At 39.5% G+C, this 25253-nt stretch overlaps 1 protein-coding gene across 1 annotated transcript; it reads left to right on the forward strand.

The window, feature by feature from the left end:
• The first annotated feature begins 409 nt into the window (after positions 1-409).
• On the forward strand, positions 410-24122 carry kif16bb (kinesin family member 16Bb). Its single transcript, XM_067515735.1, has 18 exons — positions 410-499; positions 598-708; positions 846-962; positions 2672-2769; positions 4900-5015; positions 5108-5250; positions 5490-5658; positions 6129-6251; positions 6396-6571; positions 6878-6943; positions 7018-7077; positions 12265-12384; positions 12498-12549; positions 12654-12791; positions 14014-14096; positions 16235-16323; positions 20762-20852; positions 21477-24122. Exons 1-18 carry the CDS (start codon positions 410-412, stop codon positions 23718-23720), a joined length of 4086 nt encoding a protein of 1361 aa, XP_067371836.1. The 3' UTR covers positions 23721-24122.
• The last annotated feature ends 1131 nt before the right edge of the window (positions 24123-25253 follow it).

The following is a 25253-nucleotide window of genomic DNA, read 5'->3' on the forward strand; positions in this document are numbered from 1 at the left end:
AATATTACCTTGTATTGCTTTTGAAGACACTGATATATATATATATTTTAGAAATAAGTCATTATATAAGTCCAAAGCTTAGGAACAAAGGGGCATGAGCTTTGAAAAGACGTTTGTACATTGTCACATTGTCTCTATCGATTATTTCTATAAATTCCAACTCTTAATGATTGAAGGAGAACGAGCAGGCTCCAGGTGTAATAATTAGGTTTGAGGAACGCTGCATTGATATTCACGTGGTCGCCTTCACTCGGGAAGGTACATTTCTTTATCTCAAAGACTGGGACAAGCGATTGTTCTGTGCTCTGTGTAATATTATGGCTTCAGTGAAAGTAGCGGTTCGAGTCAGACCATTGAACAAAAGGTAGGGAGAATAATATTATCCAAACTCTCTAAAGAAGCAATAATTATGACACTCATTCAATTTCCCTACAGAGAAAAGCAGTTCTCACCAAGCGTGGGAATTCATGTTAAGGGGAATGTCCTATCTATCCATAAGGTATTTACCACAAATTGTAGAGAAGGCTACATTACTGTATGCAGCAGTTAATGAAGTGTTTAGTAAAGGAGGAATTTTATGTTTTGTTTAACCCATAGCCATCAACTATTCGGGGGGACCCGTTGAAGGATAAACGCAAGACCTTTTCTTTTGACTTCTCATATGATTCAACTGACAGAGGAAGCCCCACATTTGCATCCCAGGAGAGGGTATTAGGCTTCCTACATGTAGCCTGTAGTGTGCCAAGATCACTTGAGTATAAATCATGGTTCAGACAAGAGTGTTTTATATTCTTGGCAGTGTAACGTGATATTTTATTTAACTTTAACTATTTCTGCTGCTTTAGATTTTTCATGACTTGGGCTCGGATGTCTTGAAAGCTGCATTTGAGGGCTTCAATGCCTGTGTGTTTGCCTATGGCCAAACAGGCTCAGGAAAATCTTACACCATGATGGGTCATGAAGTAAGTAAAGGTGTGTGTGTGTGTGTGTGTGTGTGTGTGTGTGTGTTTTACATTAATGCTAAATGTGTAACATAAATTACTAATTCCACCTGGGACACTTTTGTCATTTTGTCTGCACTGTAGAGCATTGTTATTGAACTGCCAGTCTTGCCCATCAATATACACTCAACAAAGCTTAAAACAGGAATTTAGAAAATATTATGTCAGGACAAAATACAAGCCATGAAGTCTGAAGGATTATTCTTTAGAACAGAAACAGTTGTGAGGAAAGGGGTCTAAAATTATTTCTAAGGCTTTAGGTGTTCCCAGGACCACAGTGATTTTAACAATTTTGAAATGGAAGAAGGTTGAAAATGTTATATTTTTTTTCACCCCAACTGAGCAACTGCACAGGAGGTGACTGAAAACATACACTAATCCAAATTCCTTTGTGGGGATGGAAGAATGTGCCTATAACATGACATTTGATGACTGTGAGCGCACAAGGAAAAAGATTCTTTGCTGTCTCTCATCACCTGTTCATACTGTCCCTGCAGTGAAGCATAGTAGGGCACAATCATGCTATGGAGGGATGAAATTCTTAGCCGCAGGATGTGTAGACTGCTCAGAATTGAGGAATTAATAGATACTATGTACAGAGGACTTTAAAGAAAACCTGCCCAGAGTGCATGCAACATGGGATTGAGGCAAAAGTTCATGTTTCAGTACAACAAGATCTAGTATCAGAACAAGTCTCTGACTGTCCATGAGAGGCCCAACCAAATCCTAAACCTAAATCCCATAAAGCATCTTTAGAGAGAATTGAAGATGACAGTTTAGATGCTTCTTGTCTAATCTGACAGAGCTTGAGAGGATCTGTGGGGAAGTCTGGGATAAAGTGTTAAGTCTTAAGTGTGAGAAGCTTTTTGACACTTGCCCAAGAAAACCTAAAGCTGTTATTGGTGATAAATCCGTCACTGAAAGAACTAGACTACTGTGAGGGCCTTTAAATACATCTGTAAATCAAACATTTCAATTTATGATTGTTAAACATAAACATGTTTCCCTTTTGGCATTGTGGGTCATTATATTTAGACTGATGGGCAGAATGGCAGTTTACCTTTTTTTTTTAAAAAAAATTAGATTTCCCACAAATCTGCCAAACATGTAATTTCTGAAGCCCTTGTAGCACTGTCTCCTCATCCTGTTAAGTTAGAAAACTGATGGCAACCTCATCAGATGCCCCCTCTCCTCTGCCCATTTTATCTCCATGTTTCTCTTTACTAATCAGAAAATGTGATGAGGGCAGCAACCCACAGCTTTCCTCTCCCCACTTTGCACAGCTATGGAAATTTCACATTAACAATGAGGTGTCTGCTTGTCTACCAGGAGACTTGTGCAAGGTCATCAGCAAAGCTCCTGTCAACATCACAGATAATTATATATGGCTCTTAATGCTTACTATCTGTTACTTCATAATTAAAACAAGAGGGCATGCAGCTCAAACTGGAATTACTTTTATGCTTCAGTAACTCTATATCAGATGAGCTGTTTGCGTTATTCAGCAGTCTTTGCATGTGCTGACTTGTGGTCACATTATACTGCAGCACAGATGCCCAAATTAAGAAAACCTTATGGGCACAAAATTGAATTGCCATTTGAAGTATATCTATCCATCTTTCATTTTTACCAATAAGAATTCGAAATGTGACATTTTCTCAAAATACCAGGAAGATGTTGGCTTAATCCCACGGATCTGTGAAGGCTTCTTCCAGGAGATATCTCTCAGAAGAAAGGGTGATACTGTATCATTTCACACTGAGGTCAGGTAAGGGGCTGTCATGCATGCATACACTGACACCACCTTGTTTTACAGTCATGGGTCAGGTTTGCACATAATCAGTAACATTGAAACATTCACACGGGATGGTACTTTGCTCATGAACGTTTTAAAAAAGACTAGCAGTAGGGCTGGTAAGAAAAAATGGTTCATGGCAAAGCACTGAATCCACAGCTCCTGAAAGATGGCACTATTTGAATTATTTGCTAAACTAATACTAGAAAAAGACAGTTGTTACACACACACACACAACTTTAACTAAAATAAAAGGCAAAACAAATACTACTAATGCTAAATGACTAGCCTGCCAATTATTGCATTTCCCCTGCCGATCAATTTAGACCTACACACAATTTTAAATACTTCTAATAAGTTGTTTGTCCCATCAGGACAAATGTGAAGAGGCCAATCTTTGTCAGAGAGGGCATAAGGAGTACAGTCACTTTAATACAGCAGTAACTCGTCAGTTTGTTTTACCAACAATGCTATAGAGAAAACTGCTAGTGACAAGTAATATTTTCATCAAGTGTTATTTACTTAAGCCTTTATTCAGAGTTAAGAATTACAAGCCACAAGTGGTAATTCCTTATCTGGTCCATGAGTAGTTGTTATTCCTTTTTCTTCCCCCCTCAAAATGTTTGGCACGTGACTGATACTGACAGTATCTTGCAGTGCATATAAACATTATCACTAACATTTTGCATAGTGGTCAGTGGCATAATCATATTAATCTATATATAATGGTCAAACAGGTTAAAGATGTCCATTGTTCATTTCATTTTGCTAGAACAGTCATACAAATGTCTAAAAACTGTTATGGAGTGCAGGTAAAATCCAAAAAAGTTCACATTAAGGCTTTATTTCAGTAGTCGTATTAATCAAATTCCCAGATGATCTCTCATCACACTAGCTGTTTCATGTCCCAGCTGTAGTCGGAATTATACTGTTTTGAGATATAAAATTGACGGTTTTAGGCTACTGTGAAACCATTATTCCGGCAGTTGATATTATGTGTGTGTTTTTATTTGAAAGGCTTTGCCAGGGGCTCTGCTATTGATAAGGATGGAAATTAATGAGGTCTGGTTTCTGACAAATGAGTTACATTGTCCTCCATACAATTCTGCTGAAAAGCATGATCATCAGTGAAAATAGTCTTACTATAAACCTTTACAAGGCGGGGGAAAAAACACTTTTACTGACACAACATGTAAAACACAAAATCTGTGTTTCATGAAAAGCAGAGCGAAATGCAGTGATCTGTTCACGGATTTAATGATATGTTGTGAGTGATGCATCATTTTGGTAAACAGAGCTGTAGACAATTTACAGAAATTTATATCAGTGAGATTTTATAACGATTGGTATGCAACAGGAGAATGTGGGTAGGATATGTGCAGTGTTCCTGACATGGATTTTGATGGATCTGTTTTGTTATAGACCAGTATACTGTGGCTCTCCACTGGTTGCCCTTGAAAATGAATGACAACTTTAGTTTTACTTTCCTAAACTTTGTTACTTTTTGTTTTTGTCTGGACCCTATGTGTCTTGGTAAAGATTGGATGAAATGGCTTTCAAAGAAGCTAACGTTGTGAAATAGTATTAAATGTTGGATTCATAGGGACTTTATAGTGGTTGGACATCTTTTTTAAATATATAATAATCTTCTTGTCTTGAAATGGAAACCATGCCTTTGGTCTTTTTAAAAGCAATCTAATATTGTAACACTGCCAGAAAACTACCTGCATGGATACACCCACAGGATATGGTCCCTGCTATTTAATTACCGTCACTTTCTAATAAAGCCTACCAGCTCTATGCCTGACACTTTTTCAAATCAACCACTCAGCCTGGTCCCACCCTCCTTAGCAATGATTGAAGTGCTCTGCCAAAACCTTCTTTGCATATATTTTATTCATTTTTACACAACCAGAACAATGCAAGAAGAATAATTTTGCTTTAAACCCACTGTGTATTTCTTTTCATAGTTGATGAAACATTGAGACATTTGGTGTTGTGCCATTGACATATCAACACTGAAACCCATTATTAATTTCTGCCTTTTTGGCCTAGTGTGCACTCTTGGATTAAATTTGCATCTGTTTCCTCTCTTGGCATCAGCTTTTTAGAGATCTACAATGAACGTGTGCAAGACCTTCTCAAGAAGAGAACTATATGTACAGATGGTGGAAGCTTGCGAGTGAGAGAGCATCCTAGGGATGGGCCCTATGTAGAGAGTAATTCAGTTTTAATCTCCGTCTCATGTTTGTCTAAACAGAGTTTGTATAAAATTCATAAAATTTAATACAGAAAACTACAACTTTTGTAGATTTGTCCAAGCACTTGGTGCATAACCACTCTGAGATAAAGGACTTGCTCATTCTTGGCAATACCAACCGCACCACAGCCAGAACACGCATGAATGACTCCAGCAGTCGCTCTCATGCCATCTTCACCATCAGCTTCACTCAGGTGAATTGATGTGTTAATATTTTCCTTAAAGTCCTATTGTTAAAGGCCTTTATAAAAAGATCTAATTAGGCCTGTTTATCCACTTTGTGTGATAGTTGTTTTTCATCTTTATTTTTTTCCTTCCTAAGAAGCACTTATTACAATTCCACCTATATACTTAATTATTTCAATGTGCTGTTGTTGGTTTTGAACTGAACAAGAAAATGTAATCATTTATTTTTGTTCTTTTCATGCTGCAGGCATGGTTTGATACGGAGTTGCCACATGAGACACAGAGTAAGATCCACTTGGTTGACCTAGCAGGCAGCGAGAGAGCGGACGCCACGTGCACCACAGGCACTAGGCTGAAAGAAGGCGCAAACATAAATAAATCTCTCGTCACTCTGGGCAGTGTGATCTCTGCTTTGGGTAAATGGCTGTTAAAGCTTGTCTGACATACCAAGATGCCAAATCTGTATATTGCAGTGAGTCAGTGAGGTTAATGGATTAGGAATAACAATTGAATTATATATGAGGGCAGAAATTTAGTTTACTGTGGTATCACCCTACCTGTTTTAAAATAAGACGGGAGTTTTTTATTTTATTTCGTATTTAATCTGTTTAAGCATTTACAGCACTTTTTTAAACTATAGATTTTGAAAGTTGATTTTGTTTTGAGTTCAGAGAAGTTTAATAATTTCACTGACTTCTGCTCACTGTTAAATAGCAAAGCTGAGGCCTCAGAGCAAACTATTGCAAGCACACTTTCATAATTAATATTGGGCAATGACACATTTGCTTCCAGAATTGATCTACAGAGATTTAGGATGAAACATTTCCTATCATACTGGAATCTCTAGTATCTCTGAGTCAGTGTTTTTCTCTGTGTGACCTCCCAGCTGTCCTTAGTGTGGGAGGACTGTCAACGAAAAAGCAGATCTTCATTCCATACAGAGACTCTGTGCTGACATGGCTACTGAAAGACAGCTTGGGAGGAAACTCCCTTACTACAATGATAGCAAGTAGGTACTGTAAGAAGCATTTCAAGCTGTTTCTTGAAAGTGTTTGTTACCGCTTTATTCTCACCTGTTCTTTATCATTAACATTTTATCTTGCCATTTCCCATTAACCTGCGTGCGTTTCTCCCTCGTGACCACTCATGACAGCTGTTTCTCCTGCTGATGTGAACTATGAGGAGACCCTAAGCACTTTGCGCTATGCCAGCCGAGCAAAAAATATAGTGAACTCACCCATGGTGAACGAGAATGGCAGGGTAAAGGTGATCAGAGAGCTGCAGGCAGAGGTTACCAGGCTCCGAAAGCTACTAGAAGAAGCCAATCAGGTACTGCACACATCAATCAGCCACAACAATCAAATGGTATGATGGTTTTATTGCTTTGGTGGACTGGGTTCAGCATAGGCCCCATGTACAGTAAGCAATTATGCACTGTTTGTGAGGAAACCTGTCACTCATGGCCATTTTCCATGTTGACCTCTATGCACCACATTAAACACCAGTTGATGTCGCTGATCAGTGTATGTTTGAGCTCACAAAATACCTTTTAAAAGATGGTACAACATGTACGTTGACAGTCTGTCATTTAAAGGTTACACTGTAGGCTTCGCTGTCTTTTCATTACGACTTCAGGTTTCCAATAGTGGGCTGTCTTCTTCTGTGACTGTAGAGCAGGAGCTGCATCAGAATAAGGCAAAGGTGAGTCTTCTTCTACCAAGTGGACAACTGTGAAGTATGTAAATGACACATCTTGATTCATGTTATTTACTCAGGTTCTTGCACTGACTAAGGAATGGACCAGCAAATGGGGCGAGACTCAAAGTATACTGCAGGTATAACAATATTTTGGTTGATTACCATTCTTAAACCTTTCCCTCCTCTGATAAACAATACACTACTGTATGAAAGTTGCACAAGTTGTGATTCATACAGTATATTTTCTTCCTACTACGTTGTCCCTGACATTAATGAGTAAGGCCACCAGATGGCACTATGTGCATGTTTGGTCTCATCCACGTACCTCTACATGATGTACAATAGGAAATTTAATTAGCAATTTTTAAAAATAAAATGTTCTTATAGAACTGTGGAGGATTTCTTAATGAACAGTGCTGTTTCAGTGGTCTGGTTTGTTGTAGTGTTTTAATTTAAACAGATGCTAGTATAAATACAACCACAGACTTGCAGTAAAAGTAAAATGTAGTTAATTTTTTTTTTTTTTTGTAGCGAGTTGGGCACATTTTAATTGAAGGCGAAGCACCCATGTTTTTTTGTTATTTTTATTTTTTTTTTAAATCACTTTTTTTATGTCTCTATTCTTTGGTAATCTGTCACAAGACCTCTATAAATTTGGAACAGGAGAATATATGTAAGTGGGGGGAAAAGTCCACTGAGCACATGACGTGGACATTCACCTCATTCATGTTAACATGAAGAATCTCTGAAGCAGACAGCTGGCAGCAGTCTTGACACACATTTGCAGTAAAGACATCCTACCAACTGGTGTCACTCCAGGTCTTGTGAACAGTCACAGCCACCTCATGGAGTGGAAAGGGTAATGAGCATAAAGTCAACTTGGCATTTACACTTAATTTTCCATCTATTTAGATTTAAGTGGCATTCAAAAGCCAAGTTATTGTAATGATGGTGAAGTTGGTGTGTGACAGTGTTTGGGAAGCCTGACAATGAGAATTGGAACAGACTTGCTTTCTCTTTCAACCCACTACAGCTTCTTTGAGGCAGGGACAGGATGGTATTATCCATGCAGGATGCCAAGCTGCAACAGCAACAAAATGCCACTATTTGCCAACCCAGGCTTTACACTGAACACTCTTTGTCTTTGGAATGTGTGCCCAACCTCCCAAATAACACCAAATGTCATCTGTTTGGTTGGGACTGATCATGTTGAGCCAAGTAGCCTGTTGGGGTATACATTTGATGCAGAATTGTGCCAGTCATTGAAAGTATAGAGTGACTTCTCATTGCTATTACACATGCTAGCAGTACATTATCAACAGTAGTTCATTCATGGGTGTAAACTGATGTGTTTGTGGCCTTTGAAAATCCGTGTGTGTGTCTTGCAGCAGCCACTAATGATTAAGAGTTTGAGATTGTTTTTGTGCTATATTAAAAAAAGAAAACTATCAAAATACCCTATACATTTGGTATACCCTATGCTACAAGTGTATGTTGGATAATTATGATTCTGTTGTGTATGGTGGTTAGCTGGTGACATTTAGTGGCTCGACAGACCTTTCATTCGTGCCAGTGTATTGGAACTCATTAGCAGCTGTCACTCCTTCTAATTAAGAGGTCTTGATTATTGACACATGGCACTTTTGTTTGACTGTCCGGCATATTAATTCAACTTTCAGGAAGTCTGTTTGCATGTACATGTGGTAATTACTTTATTCCAAGAGGCAACATTGTCCATTCTACCTAGCAGAGCTGAAAAATATGGCTTTAGATCTGTTATGATCAATATAGATTCACCTGTTATGATGCAACATGACACCTTGGTGAAAAGGCCACTGTACAGACAAACCTGCAGGCACCTGCTGGTGCCTAACTAATCTAAAGTGTTTGATGAATGAGTGTATGGATTTGACATTTGTCTTTTTGCACATTTGCATTCTGCCTAGGCAAAAGATGACAAGTGGGAATCCTGCATGGAATACTGCACAGACATTAGAGGTGGTGTTTTCTTTCAGTTCAGTACAGGGAATCACATCCAGCTGCATTTTGACAAATCAAAACCTAAGAGAGCCTTAAAACACAATGTAGGTTTAAATATAAATCTATATATACTATAATTATAAAAGTGTAGTCCGTAAAAAACAGGATCTATGTGTGTTTCTAATTTTTCCATGGTGTCCATCTCAGTATTGTAGCTTTTAAATTAAGGGCAGTTTTATTCAACTTCTCGACTCTTCATAATTTGTGCTTAATTCAGTTGCTAAGAGCTAGATGAAATTTCTGCTTGGGCTGTGAGGAGACAAGTTGACCAAGAGCGGTGTAAACAGAATTTTGAATTCTGTATTCAAAGCAGATTTAGAATGCAAAGTTATTCATCGTCAGCTTCCCAGATTGGTTACAGGGCATGTGGGGGAGAGAAAAAGTAATTAATATGAGATGGATTCCAGAGCATCCTCTTACCAGACAGAAACAGCAACAGATTGAGAGAACAAAAAGGCAGGAAGAGGGTAAAGGGAAAAGTTGTTCTACTGCAGGGTTGTGCGTGTGTATTTTAAATATATAAATAAATAATTTTTTAAAAGGTAGCATTTTTTTTTTTTTCTTTTCCCCCAGCCACATTTTCAGGTCGCCTTGTAACAATGCAGTGGGAGGTACCTTCACTTTTGTAACACACACATTAAAAAAAAAAAAAAAATTCTTTGATCCAGCTACTCTTTGTATTTTACAACTTGCTACAGTTAACACAAGGACAAAGTAAGCCCTGAATTCCCTGGACCCCTTTCTATCAACTGCCAGCAGTTATGTCACAGTCAAAAGTGACCTTTTGTATCATCAGCCGGTTGTCTTTGGTTCTTGAGATTCCAATTATTTGTGCTAAAATAGATTGCTTTTCTTAAATTATTTAATATTCAGACATGTTTGAAACACATGGTAAGCATGTATGTTATAGATGTCATCCATTAACTTTACTTTAAGTATTTTAAAACTATAAAATAACCCTTGTTTCCCTAGTTTCTTAACACATTATCTTTCTACTTGTGACCATGTTGCCAATGCCCAGTTTTTGTTTGTGTCTGCCTGCAAGCCTTTGCCATCCTTTGCATGCTTTAATTACAGTAGGCAGAAGCACAGAAGTGTGTCTGCATTTGGGTCCTACCTGCCTGTGCTGCATATACTACTAAGTTAACCGTCCAGCTGAATTCTAGCACCAGTAACCATAGTTAATGAGACGTAGTTTATTTAGTAAGGCATTTTAAGGGACAATATACCACTCACTGCAAATAAAAGGCTTCCTGCCATTTTGATAACTCTTTTCTTTTTATGCATTTTCACTTCAACTTTTATAAAGAGCAGTAATTTCAGATCTAAATACAGCTCTTTTAAGGAAATTAACCTTCTCATGTAACAGAGCTATTTGAATGCAAATGTTTTACTCGGGCTGCAGTACTTATGCGCTGTTTTGGCAAGTTGCTCCACTTGACAAGGCTGATGGGCAGTCAGGAAAGAATGATTGGGTGGCCTGATATGGCACTGTTTTGAAATGCATATTAACAAAGTTGGAAACCTGAACTGTGAAAGCGCTAAGAAAAATCCATTAAATTCTGCCCAACCACAGATGATGGCTTTTAATGGAAGCCTAAATGCTGCCTGAGCCTGACTGCTGGTCTAGGCCACAGTTAATTACAGTATGTTCACCAGCTGCCTCAACCTGAAAGCAGAATTTTTGACTGCGTAGCGCGCACACACTGACTGCCTGGGTGTGGTTAAAAAGCAACTTTTTCTGGGGTGTGTATGTGAGGATCAAATAAGAGGATCTCATCTTTTTCTGGTGTCTGAGGAAAGTGACACAGTGCATTAATCTGCCAGACTGCACCTCACCTCTAATGAAGTCTGTGAAGAATCCCGTTTAATTAAGTAAAGGGGCTGGGGTCGATGCCTCTCCTTCTTCATTAGGTGGGAAAAAGCATTTCTCCCATCTAGCAACTGCCAATGAGTGAGGTGGAACAGTGGTGCATGCTCCTCTCAATACACGGTCCAATCCATACCAAAGAGCAGGAGGAGGTTGAAAGAGAGGGGAACTAGTTTATGCAGAGTGTTGCCACTGAATCCTCCATATGTGAGATTTTCTGCTCTGCCTCCCGGGGAGGTACTTATGATAATCCATGGCAATGTGAAGCATTAGTCCACCAGCTTAACACAAGAATACTTCTGATAGGGCCACTCATACTTGGCTAGACTCTGGGTTATTGAGCCACAGCCACTGCCCTGGGGGGAAAAGGTTACCGGCCTTAAAACGCTTGCTCAAGACTTAAGTTTCTTTTTATGGCTTAATTCTGTGTGTCTTTTAGAACCTCCCAGGTTATCCAAGGTTAAGTGCTTCATTTCTTGTTTAATAATGGCAAATTAATTACCCAACAAACTCATCTGCCAGTAGCCTGTCTGGTCTTTTCTAAACCTTAGATGATACTTTATGGTCAAGGTAAAATGGCATTTTATACAAAGGTAATACTGCGGTTTGATAGACGCACATGCTGCAAGGGGCTGTGACTTCTGTTTGTTTTCGTACAGCATACGTAGAAGATCGGAGGTTTTTATAATTGTAGTCGCTGCATGCTTTCTAAATGCTTTATAAGAATTAAAGTTTCGGTACTAATCCTCTTTCTGTGAAGTGCTTTAACTACTAAATGCCTATTTACCAGGATTTCTGGGCAAAAAAAAAAATTATTTTATGCTTATGTACCAAATATGGACATGTTCAATACTACTACTACTACTACTACTACTACTACTACTAATTTTCAATAAGTAGTGCATTGTCTTGCACTTTCCAAAATATATGGATGTTTGACCTTGCCCATAATACTTCTTTCAGACATATTTTAAATAAGTATCTGAAGTTTCTTGCTGATATCTGATGCTGACTTACAGGCTCATTGTTTTAATAGCAACATACAGTGTTGATAGCAATGTATCAATAAAAGCAATGGTGCATGGTATACAACCCACCTGTGTGGGTGGTGGCACAGCGTCTGTTTCAGTCACTGAACACAATGTACAGTTTGACTCGCCACTATAATCTGAATGATTTATGGTGTCTTTCTCACCATTATCCACTCTGCTGCTTCATGGCGACACATGGCTGGAACGTTGCTATTCTGCTTGGCCTTCGGGCAAGGAAGAGCAGTCATAAAGAATTCACTCTTTTGCTGGTTGCCATTAAATGTCTGTCAGCATTTTTATTTTATATTGTGCCATTCTGTCTACAGGCTATTGAAAGATCTCTTTTCTTTTTTCCCTTCAGTATATTCTCTTGTGTCCTATAGGAGGAGACTGTGGCTCTGAGGAAGGAGGGTAGTGGAGTGGTCCTGGACTGTCAGCTACCTCATCTCGTAGGCCTTGATGAAGATCTGCTGAGCACTGGCATCACCCTCTATAATTTAAAAGTAAATGGAGATTGGGAACCTATAGAGCAATATGTAAATTATATTGTCCCAAATTGTCTTCCAAGGTCCGTAGCTAGCTTTCAAACTTACTATGTTTTGAACCTTTGCTGTAGGAGGGCAGAACCCTAATCGGCAGTGACGAACCATCGGGCAGCCAGGATATTGGTAAGTCAGGGTTACTCTACTGGGTGTGTGGTGTTACCCACTGAACTAAAAATAAGCAGTGAGCCTTAATTCTTTGCATGCTTTCATGTTTAATTGCATTGTAGTGCTTCATGGGCCTGGGCTCCTCGGTGAGCATTGTGTGCTAGAGAACCGTGCTGGGACCGTGACTCTGATCCCTCAGGATGGTGCACTGTGTTCAGTCAATGGCTCTGTGGTCACAAAACCCTCCCAGCTGACTCAGGGTGAGGCAATAACACTTTCATCCATTTTGAATGTAGTTCTGAGATCACCCCATCACATCTGCAAATGAAATCCACTTTCTGTCCCACGCTTCCCCACGGCGGCACACTCAAGGCATGAGTGGACTGTGAACACAGCTCTCCATAGGGCAGATGCCATTTCTCTTACTAAACATTTTGAAGGACGAGAGGCTCTGGACAAAGCCCCAGACAAAGCCCCAGGCCCTCCATTTAATTGGCAGATGGAGTTGATAGGGTCGACAGGTTTGAAGTGGGCCAGAGCATTAACCTTTCAAAGGACAGAACCAAGCAAAGTTGAAACTTATGCCCCCCTGAGCAGACTATGCTGACCAGGGCTGGGAGCCTGCTCATCCACAATGCTTTGCTTTCCAGAGATAAAAACTGCACACAGAACCAGGCAGCGCAGGCCCTAGCCACACTAGTCTCTTTTATAACCATTTCAATTTATCCAATATCCCCTTCAAACGGCTGCATCTGAAGCCATTTTCTTGAACAAATGATAGTAATTTTCAGTCCAACTGCAGCTCAAATCCATCACGAGCTGCCCTCTCAGGTGCTTTGTCACTCGTCACAAGTTATTAGTAGCAGCAAGATTAGTATTTGGGGTACTGAGAGAGAGAGAGAGAGAGAGAGGGGTAGTAGGAGGAGAATGGTGAAGACCTTGAAAATCTGTGGATGTGGCCACATGAGTGTGAGTTTGATAAACTCTAATATTTATTCAATTCTAAATCTTTACAAGACTCCTCAAATGGCCGTGTTGTTTGGTAAACCATCCCTCTGGTTCAGGTCACTGCCAGTCACATTGGAGATTGTGTTTCTTGTAGCAGTTCACTCACTTTACCTCAGCAGAGTATAATGTTGGGAAAAACTTTTGTCAAGTTCGCTGCCATTTCACATTTACAGGAAAATTCCCATGGCCTAGATATTTAGCTTCTCTGTTAACGTATAATGCCTTTTTTTCAAGCAATATACAGTCCTACATCACCAAGGACTTCCTGGTAGGTTTTCAGCACTTTCATCACTCGCATCAGTCTTGAAAACATCACATTTTGCCCCTGCCATTCTTTCTAATGTATATTTGTGATGTATAATTCAGTTGCGTGTGCACCATTTATACAAAATGGCTATTGTGATGTGGTGATTAGTCCCTTTTTTGTTGTTGGGTTTTTTTTTCTGAATGCTTCAATTCTTGGGTTCCATCCAGGTGCGATCATACAACTGGGAAAAGGAACCATACTCCGGTTTAACCACCCAACTGAAGCTGCCCAGCTTAAAGAGAAACGCCAGGTACAGACATTAGTGACAAACACAACAGAAAAGCCATTTTTATTCTTCTATTGCTCTGCTGTATTAGTAAAGCTGAGGGAGTCACAAAATACTCTTTGTCAATTTCATTTTATGTTAGTAACTTTGTAAAAGCAAGTCAGCATCATGCACTTTGTCTCCATAACTACCAGCTGCAATACCTGCTACCTTCAGCAAACATTGCTCAAGTTGAACTCGTATTCACACTTCATGCCACATCAGAGACATAACAAAGACACCACCAGTGGATCCATGCAGATTTTATACTGATCCAAATAAGAACCTTTGCATGCTTCTCAGCTGATTTTGCCTGTTCAGTAGGAAATGTTGTTTCATTCTGATTATTTCCCCCTAAAAGCAACAGACCAGCACAACAGGAACAGCCTCTTAATAAATTGGAATAGTTTTTCAACCTTAGAAAAGCGGTATGCTGTTCTTGAAAGGGGGCCAGTTGCAGCGGCTTTCAAATCTGTGCTGCTTTTCATCCATTTTTGCAATAGCTCCCACTTGGCTTTCATTTACTTTCATGTGTTTTTGAAGAAGCATTGTGTGAATGGACCCTTTCTCCAGAAGAAACCTCAGTGTGTCTTTCCAATAATTTATTGTTTTAGGATTCTTGAGGTTTGACTTGCGTGAGCCTGAGAGGGTAGACTTATAAAATCTGAAAGTGTATGTGCAGGGGAGAAATAACTGAACCATTGTAAAACTGGTAAACAATGGCTGAAAATGTTGACTTTATACCCTTTTTTAAAAATTTAATGTGTAAACACTTCCTTTGTCTGCAACAAAGGAAGTGTGTACACATTAAAGGCAGAAATGCATTTAGTTTTAAGACATTTCCACTGAGATGCTACAACTGTGAACTGTCATCTTTTATGAACTGCCTATAAAAAGTATCACCACCTTGAACTTTGTTTTAAAGTAATTACAAATGTAATTCTCTTTTTTTCCTCCCGTAACAGTACCTGAATCAGTCATTACTTACAATATAGGCTCAGTAGAGCTGTGTGTACAGTTATGGTGTAATAGTGAATAGAAACTGAAGGATGTAACTGCTGGTTAATCAATTTACTAGCAAAATTCAGATTTACTGAAAAATGCTAATCTAGTAAAGGTTGTAACCTTTACTAGTTGTGAGGTCTGGATAAGTAGTGGAAAAAGCATGCACTCTCAGAAATGTGGGGCTAAATCAATTTTTATAAACTTTACATTGAGATAATTGCTCAAGCCTTATGCTTTTATTTTTAAACCTTTTGATACTTGTATGCTCATGCACTGCACCTTTTTTTTCCAAAATGAGCATTGACGAATGTCATGTCAACGTTTATTTTAGTAGCAGAAAGAAAAAGGCCCCAAAATTAACTGTAAGGACTGCAACTCCAATGAGGTTCCCTTTAAGCACTTCCTCCATGTGCTTCATAACATTTTATGTAGTAAAATTCACATGCCATTTTATAGACACACAGCTGTACTTTGGGTTTTTGACAACTTTCTGTTCTCTGCATTATTGAAAATGGCACACTCTAACAGCCAAGTAAGGCACCGAAATTCAGGCTCCGCAGCAATTCAAGGAAGAGTCTCTGCCATTCATTTTTAACATCTATTCCAAATGAGATGGTCTCAAGAGCTCCCACATTTGCTCAATCTAAATATGGGCTAGCACAACCAGAATACAGTGTAACTAGTATGTAATGAAGTGGCTTTTATATAGTCAGTTTCAATAGTAGCAAATTATATTACATTCCTTCAGTTTTAGAGTGAAAATGTGGAAACACTTGAAACTGTATCGAACCACAAGAGTGGGCTGCTTTATGAATTACAGCTTCTCTCTTGCTAATCAAAAATTAATGGCCCTTTCATTTTAGGAATGCATAATAGTTTCATCCTGCCGAGCCTTATTTTTGACTTTAATTATTCCAGATACTAGATTTTGACGTTTCTCCAAATGTTGTCAAAGTCCCTCAGTTAAAGTGTCAACGAATACTGATGATATACAGTTTATACTATAATTTAACTAATGTGTAATTGCAAATCTACTGTAGTTGATGTACTACAGCTGTCACTCATTTCTTACATTCCAAGAGATTTTCATTTCAGTGCTGTCTGATTCTGTTCTGTAGAGCGAACTGCTGCCTGACTTGAGACTGCCCTTGACTGATGCATCCAAATCGACCGAGAGTCTGTCCATGGTGATGCTGCAAAATCCAGGGTGAGCCATATTCAGACATATGTAATATGCACTCTGTGAACCAAATCTAAATGAACCCACTCTGCCTCAATCTCTGCAATGTGCCTTGTTACTGAGCTGCATTTATAAGCCACATGGACCAAATCAAACGCACAAAGTATGACAGAATATTTGTGAGGAGAGTTGGGAACATACAAAAAGCCATTCCTAAGTGCTGCACGCTGGCCCAGTAGAAATCACAACAAGCAGGTCATGTACAACTTCGGGCATGTCCCAGAGTGGCCTCTAGTTTAGTAGGTGGTAAACTGTCCTGTATCCAATTTCTAAAATGACTGCACTGTACCTAAAGTTTGGCACTCTGTGAAATTTCCCAAAAGTACTGTAAAACTAAGTCACCCCGATGCTGATTCAGGATGTAGGTGAGGTAATACCACTATCTGAACAAAAAGCAAAACATGGACTAGCAAAATCTTTCACCAGGATTGTGGGTGTTTCTATTTGAAAAAAGTGTCAGGACAGTGTAAAAATCCTAATCCTACTGTTTTAACAAACATTGACAGTAATACCTTTATCAGTGTCAGGTCCTTAGACTACCTGATTAAAACCTCCAATAATATTTTATTTAGTAGGAGTTGTGCCACTGCTTCCACTGCCTTATGTGTTTGACAGGTTATTGAGCTGTCACTGTCCAGTGTTCATTGAATTAGTGCCTCAAATCCATAATTCTCCAGTGAATCATTACGTATTGAAATGGTGAGCAGTTTGACAATCCCCTATGTCTCATAATCTGATCACCCTGATGTTTTCCTGCACAGGGAATCTTCTGACATGTAATTTACTCACACTGCTGTATCCCCAAAAAGCTTCTGCTTTGATAAATCATAGTGATTTGAGTCTGACATTGGTAACACTGTTCCCAATCTGTGGGTCTGACAGTTAGATATGAAAATGTAAATACCTGTCATAGATGTATACACAATATCAGACACCTACAGAGGCTTACTAGAAAGCTACTGTTAGTTCATGGTACAACTAAAAGCTGAAAGTGGTATTACAGAGTGGGTGGAAAAGTAAAGTGGCAGTCAGTAGTGAATGAGGACTCGGCTTGATAGAAATTTCTTTATTAATGGCAGATCAGCAGAAGTAGGGGTTGGTGATATTAATTAAAGTTATGAAATATTGGTTTTAAAATTATAAATGACAATGAGTGTTGTCATTTAGATAAAGTTACTGTACATCAGCATATAATATTTGGAGCCAAGCAAACAAAATAAACCAGTTAAGTAGCCTAAAATATAAAGGAAATATCCTTCAAAACGGTATCTTTATTTCCCACATTTCCCTCCTTGTCAACAGTTTGGCCTCATGTCTAATGTCTTTTACCATCCTTTTTCTGTTTGTTGGCTTATGTGAGATGCTTGTGTTTCCATACCTTCTGCAACATATGACATAACCATGTTAATATCGTGACACTGACAGTAAAACAGAACCTGGGGAAAGAGATCACAATATGTTGTAAATGATATGATGTGGCACAGCCATAAGCAGCAGGACTGTAAACTGCAAACTTTTTACATGGATTAGAAAATGTACAATACTACGACATAAGCAAACGTGGCAAAACTTTTTTTCATAAATGTATTGGATACTTGGTTAGCTTGTCCTTCACGCAGAAGGAACTCCCTGAGAGCAAGGACAGCAACTGTCTCATCCAATGTTGGAAATAACCTTCAGCAGTAAAAGAAGAATAAATACTTGGAATTCAGACTGTAGTTGTAGATATCGAGCCAGCTCTGGGAGTGACACAAGATATCAATGAGCTGACCCGCAGTTGCTTAAGGGGGTGCTCGATCTCAACAAATGCAACCTGCCCATTATCAGCTACATCAGTTGGATCACAGGCTTTCTCACTTGAGAGTCTGGACAGAAAGAGGCTAACTGCATTATCAAAGTTTGACCTGCTTTTACAGCTGGGCCCACTTCACATGTTTATTCAACCAGAGCTTTGATTCCGTTTGTATACTTGCAGTGTTGAAGTTCATTAATGACAGCTGAATGAAAGTGTTCTCACTTTTCTAATTTCTCATTTTTCTTTAAACATAATTAATATCACTAATACAAATTCATATTATGTTGCAACATAATTAAATCTCAAAATTCAAACAGTCGGTTTAGCTTAGAAACCTCCAAGATGGATACTCACAACAGAGGACAAAACTGGCCATATAGGTGTTTATACTGATGAGGAGGTATTATCTCAACTAAATAGGAACTATGTCTATATGTTTATGCGGACTGGCCAAAATTTGGTTCTAGGATTGCTGCACTTTTCATGTGGAAAAGTACCCATTTACATTAAGCAAAAGTTTATCCAAACTCTGTTTATAAACTTGACTCAATGCTTTCAGCACTGTGGGACAGCAGTGATCTCAACACGTGATGTTTGTTCTGGCAGAATCCTGTGCTTTTGTAAAGTGTGTGACTATACACAAGACCCAATTTAGAGTCTCAGTATCTGCTCTCCGGTCAAAAGTGGAAACTTCTCATCTCCAACAGGCTGTGATTCTGAGCTTGCCTCTCCTGAAATAGTGTTTCTATGGTGGTTAATTTCAATCGCTCTACAAGCTCCTGTACCACTTAACGCCTTCTGCCACAAGCTTTACTGCAGTTTGGACGATCTTACCTATAACCCTATCTGGCTCTGAAGGCTGCTTGTGTGTCACTTTACTTAAAGCTGCTCTTTAGGCAACATTCTATAGGCTGCCTTCAAATATCAGGGTTGGAATTTGAAAAACAGAATGTAGGACTTATTTTTGATTTGGACGGGATACCTCATTAAATGTGTGCATGAATTATGTGATGATTACGAGAATAGTGAAAAGCTCAACCAGCAGGAGGTGAAATGACAGCAAGTTTAAAAAGAGCCTGAACAGATGCAGTGAAGTATTCAAAAGCCTTTCAAGGGAAAACTGTGGAGCTCCCCATCAGAAAGCAGAAGAGCCGACAAAAAGGGGCAGAACTAGAAGAAAGTAGCAATGTATAAATTAAGAGGAAGCAAACTGTGGTGATATTAATAAATCTGTTTGTATACTAATTTAAATCATTCCACTGCAAGAGCAGTGTGCTATGTATTGTCAGCGGTGTGAGGACTGGTTTGAATTTTTTACCCTTTTTGGAGTGAGGACAATTTGGCAAAGTGAGCATAGTTCATCATTTTCTTGCACCCCTATAGGGCTGCTTGAGGGAATTAAGGTTAATGATTTAGATGGAATGGTTAAGGTTAAGGTAAGGGGCTAAGGAAAGCTTTGAAGGATGCCTTTAGTGATATTGAACTTGCTTCTTTTGGATCTAGTATGGTTAGTACATGCACATAAATACCATTAAACTTCCCTACATTAAAATATCTGAATGATGCCTCCAGATGACATCACTTGAAGGAACATTCAGTTCAGGTTATGTCATCTTGTTGCTCGTACTATGGACTTTGTAATCATGGTAAACCTGCTTTTCCAGAGCTCCCCCAGATGACATCTGAATTCCTGATGATGAAAAACTCCTTGGTGATGTAATCTGGAGGAACTTTTTAGCAAGAAGAAAAATATTTTAATATAGCGAGGTCAGGGGGAAATATAAAAGCATTAATTTACATTCACACCCTAAACGTAAGCTAGTAAAAAGCAAGTTGTAAATCGGTCGCTCTTAAAGTCAATGTCCTTACATTAGTGTACATGTTTTCAAAATTGCCAATTCAAGAATGTGGTCAGAATCTTGAACAGGGAAGCCCAGATCAGTATGATGTGTGTCTACTTACATGGGTAAATAGTAAAACAGAGTACAGGACACCCTCTCCACTCATCCCAAGGATCTGCAAAAATCCTTGAATTGTCAGGAGAACCTGCACTGTGCCCCTCTTGTTGACGTTTTCAACGCTTTAGTGCTCTAGCTTTTCCCGCTTTTGTCAACCGGCTGCAACACAAAGCTCCACTAAAGCCGCTGTTTACTGTCAGAAATCATCCTGAGCTGCATATTTGGTTTCTGCCCCCCTCTCCCCCCCCCCCCCGAGTGCGGAGTATTGTATGTAAATCCTCAAATCAACATGCACAGATTCTATTTAATTTCACAGCTAGTAGAGTGGCTCTAATCTCATCCAGCCATTTGGGCTGTTTGCTTTTCAAATCTAATGGATGGTTTTGTAAAGGGGTGGGGGCGGGGGTGGGGTGTGGGGGGTGATTGCAGCCTTGTCTTTTGCCTGCAAACAGTTGAAGTCTCCAGTACCAGACTACAAAAAATAATTAAATTTGCTTTTGAAAACAAAGCCTAGCAGCATGTATGAGCATATAACCATGGCTGTATTGTGCATCCTCATATCAAGACATATTTGTTTGCTGATAAAATATGAAATGCATTATTTCATTCTTGGTCCTCATCATGGTCTCTTTTATTTATTTATTTATTCCAGTCTAATGGATATGCTGGCTACAGAGATGGTTGAGTCCAAAGTGCTAAGCAGCCCTCTTAGCCCTGCTGCAACAGAGAGGCTCATGACTGCAGTATGTATTTATGTTTTGTTAATTGTTGAATGTAAGTTATTAAATTTCAAATTAGAATGTATTATTGTATAACCACTATTACTTTATTCTGCAGTTTTTGTAATCTGATACTATAGTATATTGCCACAGTGCAACAGAAGTCTTAGATGTCCCTTTTTGCCTTTGCAAAACAGCAAATGGCATAGCTACCCCCCTTCTCCAGCCAGACCCAATAGAGATTTTTATGAGGCATGAAATACTTTTTCCCTTGGCTTGTTATGTTTGTTTATTATGCACATATTTAGGCCCTATTACAGTTTCCTGTAGGGGTTTCGACAAAAATGACACTCATTTTCTGAAAGCACGTTGCAGTGAGAACACTTCTGAATTATTTGTTTGTGTATGTACCATATTGTTCTTCAGTTTTCTTGTGCATATATTTATGTATTCAAATATAAGTGATTAGATAAATAGAGAATTTTAAAAGGAGCTGGGTTAAATAGTTTAGTTTATTCTTCTACTACTTCTATTCTACTTCTTCTTGCAATGGTAGCTTTTTTTTGGTAAAATGTGAGCAAAATTACTTTGTATAAAACCCTTTTTTTTTTTTTTCTTTTTTTTTTCTATCTACTCAATATGAACTAGGCCATACCTGGAAAATCTCCTGTCCCTGAAACAGGTTTTGAATTGGATGGAAATGCACTACAGGGTGGAATAAGCACCAGGGATGGCCAGGAGCAAAAGAGGGACTCGTGTCATAAATCAGAGCCAGGCCTCATGTCTGAGCGGCCACGGAGAAAATCTCAGAGTGGGGCTGGCATTGCAAGTTATAAGACAGAGGAGGTTTGGTCATGGGATACCAGACTCCAGCAGACAAGTGTCCTGGGCCTGGGTGATGGATGTGACACAAAGCCAGAGGGGAATGCTAATGAGATCCAAGGTGTCGTGGCTGACTGCTACAAGGGGAGACCTGGCTCTAGTGGGAGCTCATTAGATAGTGTGTCCCACCTGCAGAGCCATGGAGGAACTAGTTCCACGTCTATCCTCCCACAGACCAGCACTCATTTTGAGCTTGACAGAAAGGCTCTCAATATTCAGGCAGCCTGCCATCCACCTGAGGAAAATGCCATTAAGGGCCAGTCCAGCTATGGAGAGATGGCTGAATCGGAAGGTTTAGAGGAGATCTTGGGAGTGACTGTGACCAGGGCTGCAGCAGCCAAAGTTCAAAACTCCGGACTGGGTTCTTTGGTTAGTACATTTTCTTGGATTGTCCAGGATGCAGGGCGTCTCCTTTGGCACTCTCCCACTGTATTGCAGCATGTCAGGGAGGAAGGTCTTCAACCTGTTGGGTCCCGCTTGTCCAGTCATGTAATCTCTCTAGTAAGGGACAGTAATGTTCTGTCTGTAGTGAAAGACAGCCAAGTGTTCTCCATGGTTAAAGGGAGCTTTGTCTTCTCTCTGTTAAAGGACAGTCACATTTTTTCCATGGTGAAAGAACTACCTCTCATACAGCACATTCAGATGGAGATAACTCAGCTCCTCGAGCCTGAAGAGACAGCTCAGATAATTCAGGGCTGCACACAACTCCCCATCCTGACACCGATAAAAACATTCAACAAGGCAGAAGAACTGCAGGATGACATAGTGCAAGTTCCAGAAAAAAAGTGGACAATGAATAAGAGCATTGAGGATCAGCAATTACCACAAGAACAAGATCTAGCTGATATTCATTTAAAACAAGGGGACAAACAGACTGCTGTGCTTATGCCAGTGAAGCACACCATTGATCCACCTGAAGACAAACACGAGGCACATAACAACTCGTGGATGGTGCAGAACACAGAGGAAGTAAAAATCTTCAGTCAAACATTGATAGAATTTCCCGATTTCCTTTCTAACCTGCAAACTCTGCCAATGTCAAAGATGATGGATGTTTTACAGTCAATTATCTCCACCTCAGTGCTCAACTCCCAGAGGATCGTAGCTTGCTATTGGCTCAGTGTGGCTAAATGCAGCCAACCCAAGCCTTGTCCTGCCCTTTTGATACTGATGGAAACTGGCCTCTACGCTCTGACCACTGTTTCTGGGCTCCTCGTTTTGTTCCATCACCTCCCCTTCCTGCAGCTGAAGGAGGTACAGATAGGCTTAGCAGGCCACAGTCTGCGTTTGATGGGCACTACAGAGGAGAGCATCCTGGGTGTCTACACTCACAGCCAAATGCTCACCAAAGAGCTGTGCTGGACTATGCTTAGTGTCATCTGTCCTGGGGAGAGCAGGCTCTCCCAGCACCCACTGCTCCACGGAGACTTGCTGAAGATGTCTCTAGATTGGCAGGCCTGTGTACCTGACCTCCTGCTGGATGCTGGTTTGAAGGTTTGCTGCCAGTTTCAGAAGAGTCTTGCTGATCTGGTTTACCTTCTTCATTGTAGTATTGATCAGTCACAAGACTCAATCCATCTGGGAGAAGTACAGATACTGCTGTACACAAGTGTGGGGGTGTGCATCAACCCCAGTACCTGCACTGAACATCTGGCCCAGCTTTTTCTTACTGATACCCATCTTGCCCTGTTGCAGGAGGATGTTGTCTTTCATCCGACTCCACCATCTGTCACTACACCTCCCTGTTGTCCCCAGTTCCGTGATTTCACTCTACGTCAGCGGTCAGATATACGCTGCGTGCTGGTGCATGATGAAGACGAGCGTGGAGCTGTCAGGCTGGATGTAATTCTAGCAAATGTGAAGGGCAGGGGTCACCCTGAAGGCGTGACTAAAACTGCTACCATGCCAGCACATGCTTCAAATTCCTCTCTGCATGCAGAAGTGTGGAAATTAACTTTCAGTTGCTCCACTGAGGCCGCCTGCCTGATTAATCACTTGTCAAATGTCTGACCAAGGACTGAACAGCCAGTAATGAACAGCCCAGCATGAAAACTCTCTGTGGCAAAAGTGCATCCCAACCAGACAGTTCAAATGACAGCTTCAGTGCTAAGAGAAAATGAATACTATGACATAGTTTTAAAGTTTTTGTATTGATTTTGTTTTTCTAGAAGTTTGTCATTTCCAAATGACAGTACATGACTTTAGCACTTTTATAATTTATCTTGAAAACAAGTGAATTTCTTTTCAATTGTTCTTTACACATTGTCACATAATTTGTCTGTTGGAGGTTGTCAACATAATGAAGCATGTTTTAAATGGGGATTTAACAAGGTTCAACATTAATGATTTAAATAACACAATTATTACACTAATTACACTACACTAATATTTTAAAAGATTTTAGATGACCCATGTGACCAAATTCTTTTCATGGGTAAAAGCTGTATTTTTTTGTTTTTATATCAAGTTCTTGCCAATTACAAATAATTATATAAAAAAGTATCTATTGAAAGGTGTGTGTGTATGAACAGGTTTGTAAAAATAAAAAGATAAATTGACTACAGCTCTGGAGTTTTGTTTACCACTTAGTTCAGATAAGCTCTGACATTAAAGCTTTTAATACTGGTAAACAAAAAATTGAAACTGATTAGATTTCACTGCTTTATTTTGTCTTTCCATCATCTCAGACGTTCCTCATCTGTTTGCTTTGGTACAGACTAGTTCTCTTTTTATTTATTTTAAGTCTTTCAGTCTCTTTCTCAATAAGACTAAGACGCATGAATTTTTATTCACCTTGTATTAGCACCCCTCTACCTACTACCTTGGCCTCTTGTCTGAGGTTAAGGTGACCTTGCAGCAATGCAATTACCTGCACAGCGGCTCGGTGCCAGTCCACATCGCCCACTCCAGGACATTCGTTGTATGAGAACTGGTTAAAATTTTCGATGGGTTGATCATGCTGCATCTCAAAAAGAGCTTGAGTTTGAATCGGATCTCGAGTTGGCGCTAATGTCTGTCTGCTCCTTTAGACTGACTGGCCCCATCCAGCATGGAAAATTATAGGGGTGGTGCAATCAGTCCTCTTTTCTGCTTCAGTGCAAAGGATAGAGATTTGGCCTCAAAGGAAGGAACACATCACATCTCATATCAGTAAGGTTTGAGCCAAGATGAAAGCTCAGGGATGTGAAAGGTTTGTTTTTCTTTCTTTCTGTTCGAGCCAGTTAATTAGCATTTAGCCCATCCACTGTGTATCATCCACTGTGTATCATCCCTTCCTGTGAATAAAACACACAAGGCACACAATTCATCACTTGATGTATTGAAATGAGACTGGTAGTCTTTTTACGGTAAATGCAGGAAAAACAGATTAAAATTATGAATTTAATTTTCCACAGGTTAATTTCCACATTTTCAGATTAAGGCTAATGTATTGCAAATATTTTTGCAGGTTATGAATAACTTAATATAAACTGCTTAGTGGGAGATTGCGAGTATCATTCTGGAGTTGAATTCATAAAGCGAGGCAGTATTTAGAAACAATGG

Source organism: Channa argus, chromosome 1 (assembly GCF_033026475.1).
Source record: "Channa argus isolate prfri chromosome 1, Channa argus male v1.0, whole genome shotgun sequence".
Classification (NCBI taxonomy): Eukaryota; Metazoa; Chordata; class Actinopteri; order Anabantiformes; family Channidae; genus Channa; species Channa argus.

Bases quoted from the DNA above. Each gene is read 5' to 3' on its own strand.
- kif16bb (XM_067515735.1), top strand. From the start codon at position 410: ATGACACTCATTCAATTTCCCTACAGAGAAAAGCAGTTCTCACCAAGC. The intron at 500-597 runs GTATTTACCACA...TTTAACCCATAG, and splicing joins ATGTCCTATCTATCCATAAG to CCATCAACTATTCGGGGGGA. The intron at 12,550-12,653 runs GTAAGTCAGGGT...ATTGCATTGTAG, and splicing joins ATCGGGCAGCCAGGATATTG to TGCTTCATGGGCCTGGGCTC.